Source organism: Alligator sinensis, unplaced genomic scaffold (genome assembly GCF_000455745.1).
Source record: "Alligator sinensis unplaced genomic scaffold, ASM45574v1 scaffold109_1, whole genome shotgun sequence".
Classification (NCBI taxonomy): Eukaryota; Metazoa; Chordata; order Crocodylia; family Alligatoridae; genus Alligator; species Alligator sinensis.
This window is the reverse complement of record NW_005841852.1, coordinates 1,474,174-1,479,341: the sequence shown is the minus strand read 5'-3', so window position 1 is coordinate 1,479,341 and position 5,168 is coordinate 1,474,174. Positions and strand designations below refer to the sequence as shown.

The 5,168-nt window shown below is 42.6% G+C and overlaps 1 protein-coding gene across 8 annotated transcripts in view; it reads left to right on the top strand.

The window, feature by feature from the left end:
• CAMK2G (calcium/calmodulin dependent protein kinase II gamma) overlaps positions 1 to 5,168 on the top strand; it is a 183,496-nt gene that overhangs the window by 8,567 nt on the left and 169,761 nt on the right. For all 8 annotated transcript variants that reach the window (XM_025212676.1, XM_025212712.1, XM_025212689.1 and 5 more), the window contains exon 3: positions 985 to 1,079. In XM_025212676.1, the coding sequence (XP_025068461.1) occupies positions 985 to 1,079 (95 nt within the window). The remainder of the gene's footprint in view (positions 1 to 984; positions 1,080 to 5,168) is intronic.

Below are 5,168 nucleotides of genomic sequence, written 5' to 3'. Positions count from 1 at the left end.
CTGGTTTGCAGGGGGGGCAGGAGGGATGCGGGGCGTGAGCGGGCTCTGCGGTGCAGGGAGGGACCCGGTGCTTTCTGTCAGCTCTGGTTTCCTGTGGGCTCCTGCCTGGCTCTTTCTCTACTTAATTTGCTAACCTGCAGAATCCTCGACAGCCTGGAGGGACCCAGTTTCCTCCTCAAAGGCTGGGCTGCTTCCCTGTCAGATTTCCCTGATTCATTCTTTGGCCCATGCTGAGTTCATCTCTCCATCCTGTGCCCTGTCTCCAGGTTCCCCACTGGCTTTTAAAGCTGAAGGCATCTTTCCTTGCACCTCCCTCTCCCATCTTATCCCCTTTCTGCTCAGAGTCCTTCCTTCCTTTCCTGCTATCTTTCTTGGAGCTGTCTCTCCGCCCCCCCCCCCCCTTTAGCCGTTGGTAACAGTTGTACTAGTTACCCTGGTTCCTACTTGTAAAATGTTAACAAACTAAGAGTAGTCTTCTCTGGCCCCTAGCACCTGTGTCCTAGGTTTGTATCCCCCTCTCTTCCTTTTCCAGGTGACTTGTCCAAGGTGTTTCAGTGGTTCAGTGGCAGGGCCTGAGACCAGGACCTTGGAGAAGTGTTTCCTAGCTGTCTGACTAACTGCAGGGTCTGCTCTGTTAAGAGGATGCTGTTTTTTTCAGCCTTGGCTGCTTTTCTTTCTCTGTCTGGTCCCTGTGTGGTTTCCACACCCTACCCTCTGCAACTGAGGAGAAATTAGAACTGTTTTTGTTCTTGTGGGTATCAAGGCCCTGTGGAGTCTTGAGGAAGGCACTTAGGTGTATTCTTCTCAGCCTTTATTTGTGAACATAGACAGCATTTTTTACTTGTTCTCACCTATTGCCTCCCCTGTACTTGTTGTTTTTACCAGCATTTACTCCTGTGCATGTTGGTTGGGAGGGATGGAAATTGCATGTTGGATTTTCATTTTTTACTTGACAGCACCCAGCATCTTTTTGTTTTTTCCTAGGGGAGCCTTCTCTGTGGTTCGCAGATGTGTAAAGAAGAGCTCAACCCAAGAATATGCTGCAAAAATCATCAACACCAAAAAGCTGTCAGCCAGAGGTTAGTGTTCTGTTCTGCCATTCTTCCCATCACCGTGCTTGATTAATAGGAGAACCATGACTGGAATCTTATTTTCCACACATTTTGAAGGTGCTTATCTCGATTCTTATTCCTGAGTTATGAAATAAATGTTAGTCGTGATGCAAACGTTAACTTGAAGTGAGGCAGGATAGAGTCCTGGAAGGATCCCAAATACTTAGATCAGAAGTGGTCAGGTCCTAGAGCATTTTGTCATCTCTGTTTTTTGAAGACCTACTGCTGTGGACTGAGCTAAATGTGTGTTTATAGAGGACTTATCTGCTGTTATTGGCAATGCATGCTCAAACACAGAGGGAAGTCTTCATAGGAATTGAAATGTATTAGTATTGCTCGAGGCCTTATAGGCCTGGGGCCTTTTACCTTGACAATACAATCTTGTGGGGTAGAAACTACAAATCTGTCTAATTTCAGGGTGTATTCTTGGTGTATTGTTCTAGTGGTAGCTAATCCTATGTTATAGTTGCTCATCTTCAGCTGGGTTGGGATTGCATGGGAGAATTTGGTATACTTTGTTGCTTGTGGAGCTAGGTGAAACTTCTGTTGGTCACCTCTACCACCCATTAGCTAAAGCCTGTGCGTTAGAATAGTTTGGTAGAAAGAGACTGAGAGCCTGTCAAGTGGAGCTTATTCTTCAACCTGTTCTTTGTTTTGCTCTTTTTGGATTTGTCATGAGTTATACATGCATGTGGTATGGAGTCTTACTTTAGAGGGACTTGGAGTTGCTGAAACTCCTGAAAGTGGGGAAAGACATGTATTGGACTGCGTTAAAGGGAACTGCAAGGAGAGATTTGACAGGTGGAGACCCCAAAGGGAAGAATGTGGAAGAAAAGTATATGGGAAGACTTGATGCCTTCAGGGTCATTGGGCTTTGATAGAAATGATAGAGGTTCTTGATTTATAGTGGGATGGACAGACAGGGAGGAAGCTGAGAACTAGGCAGTAGTTTCACCAACAATTGAAAAGGAGTCACCAGAGGCGCAGACGGAGGCAAGTGATCTTGATGAGCAATTTGGTAGCAAAGAACATAGCTGGGTTGTCTAATTCCTGAAAAAGAGAGAAGGATGATGTGCTACCTCCCCAGTGCCAAAATATGAAATGTGCTGACAAGAGCTAACAGTAGCTTGAGGGAAGCCAGGGAATTTCCACTTAATGTAGCTTATGGAAGAACTAGTAACAGAAGGAAAGAGCTGCTATCAAAGAGGATTCTTTTAGGATCTTTGGAAGACAGCTGCAGCCAGGTCAACATAGGGGGTCTTATATTTTTCTAGTACTTAGTGTGAGTAAAGTAGAAGGTCATACTGGAGACCAGCTGCTAGAACCTTGGATAGTTTAGAGAGGAGCAGCCCTGGGTCTTCTGAGCATTGCCATCCCTTTTGTGATGAGTAGACAGTCTTCAGCACAGCCAGTGGTATTCCAGTCTCTTGGGTTCAAATCTGTCAGGATTAGAAAAAGATAGAAAGAGAAATATAGCTAAGTGAAAAGGTGGGTTTTATTTAATCAAAGGAGAATATTATCTAGTGGATGAAACTGAAACATAATATTTCGGTGAATGATCCTGTCAGTGAGAGAGAAGGTGGCTCTATAAATTTAAGAAACTATTTCAGTGCGAAGAAGGTGGTAATGAGCTACTTTATGAAGGGCAAAAGAAATGGCAAAATTGAACTTCTAGAAGAAAATAAGAACAAAAAAAAATTTGTCAGCTCCCATGGAGTCCAGAATCACTGGAAAATATAGTCATGTGGATTTTAAGCACTTGGACAACTGTTGACTTGGAAGCACTCTAACATATGGTTCCTAAGCCCTCTTCAAGTGAAATAAAAGGCAGTTTTTATGAGCCTGAAAGTAGATAATTTAGCTAGAGGAGAAACCTACTTTGATCATCTTCTTACTGCTAGGGAGGCATTATTTGTGAATGTAAGTGTAATAGGGATGCTATGCTGACCATGAGACTTAAACTCCAGTTATGCAGGAATAGCTTAATCAAACAGCTGCTTGAAGGTATTGGAGAAGAGGAGGAAAAATTGCATATATAGTTGAGAAGAGAAAAGAAACCTGAGTCTTCCACGGGAAGAAAAATACTGGGGTCAGGAAGAAGTGGCTGACGATGCTTCTTGAGGCTCCACTGGTATATGAAAACAATAAAGAATCTATATTGAAAATCAAGGCTAGAGAGAAAATGCTAGCTGAATATATAGGTTTAGTTAAACCAGCAGAAAGAGCAACAATAGTTTGAGTGGCTTGTGGGAATAAGGGGTCAGGTGCTATAGAACTTGAGACAAACAAAAAATTGGATGGATGATCATTATAAGGACTGTTTTAAGTATTAAAGGCAAGAAACTCCAGAGAGACATTGAGACATTAATCAGTGATGAGGCAGAGAGTAACCATTTGAAACTGGCAGAGTAATGAACAGCTTTCTTTCCTTCAAACAAACTGAAAATCCTGGCAGTCTTGGCAGCAGGATCATGAGATTAATTCTGCAATATCCTGCTTTTACCTTGCCTGCTGCTTCCTTTTCCCAGCCTAGTACTTGTTCCAAATGAAAGTATGCACCAATTTGGTTTGTGCATGTAGTGTGGCATTCTCCCTGACCCACACAGCACCATACTTGGTTCCTGTTTCCCATACAAGTCATCCCAAACCTTCTGATGTGCCTCCTGCATATCCCTAGGTTTAGCTGCTTCACCTCTCTCGCATGCAGGGAAACTCTGCCCTTCTTCTGCACTGCTAAATTAAACAAACATTTAACACCTGTTCCTAGCAGTAGTTGAAACTGTAGTACTGCTACTTCAATCCGTAGTGTCGCACTGCTTGTGACTGTGGCCCCTTCCCAGAGGTTGGTCTGTTATAGTGCTGTCTCTATTTAAATCCAGGACGTTTTCATAACAAGAAGCAGTACCACCCTGCTTCTGCAGTGCTTCTATGGAGAGAGGTATTTTCTTTAACAAAAAAAAAAATGTTAGTGAAGACCCTGAAATAGAAGGCTGAAAAGCAGTGAAGAAAATGATTTAGAGGAGAAACCCAAATGTCTAGAGTCTCTCTTACTGCTTTAAAAGAACTGTGTGAGATGCAATATCTTTATTAAACAATAATGATTAAAAAGATGTGACATGGTGTTTTTGTATGTTAAAGCATTGAAAGCAAATGCAGCACTGATATAACTTTAAGCCAGTCCTAGGACTTACAGTTTAAATCTTTTATCCTGTGTAATACTATGCAACATCCAGAGAGATGTATAAGCATCTGAAATCAACCATAAGCAATAGGCAGCCTTGCTTTAAAGAAAAATCATGCCCTACATTCAGAATTCACAATTAAATTTAAAGACTTTGATATCATGGTGGGGCTAGGAACCCCAGCCCTGAGATGGAGAAGACCTTGTTCCTTCTCCAGGCTGAGCACTTGCGAAATGCATAATAGCAAATGGTCCCTGTCACAAGCAGCATCCCATCAAAGTGTAAGATTAGAGGGGTGTGGAGTACCTCAAGCACCTGACATTCAGACTAGTTGACTATACATACTTTCACCTGGGCTTAATATTGGCTGGAAGAGCTGTAACCACAGGGTGGTAATAAATGCTGATATATTAACTGATAAGGAGTCATCTTGTGGGTACTGCCAGGATTGTTGTTAGACTTGAGTATTTCTTGAGAGGGAGGTAGATAACACACTTACTACACTCCTAGATAATACTGACTATGGAGTCAGGTGATCCAGGTAGTTCAAGTCAGATCTACATCTTACTAAGAAAGAAACAAGGACAACTTAAGCTGGCGGTTGAACAGAATATTCTGTATAGAGCCAGCCTCCCAAGGGAAGGTGATGGAAGTTCCATCAATAGCAGGCTGCATAAAACCTTCCAGAATATATTGTAGGAAAAAATCCCTCATTGGAATTTGGGGTGTAGGACTCTTTCCTGTGATCCTTTGATAACTCCTGGATTAACTTGCAATAGTAGCAGGCTGATTGGAGAGCAGTGGAAGGTGGGAGAGCATTTTCTTTCCCTGTTTTTTCCCCTATTTCTTTTGTTGTTGAATCTTTCTTCCTGCT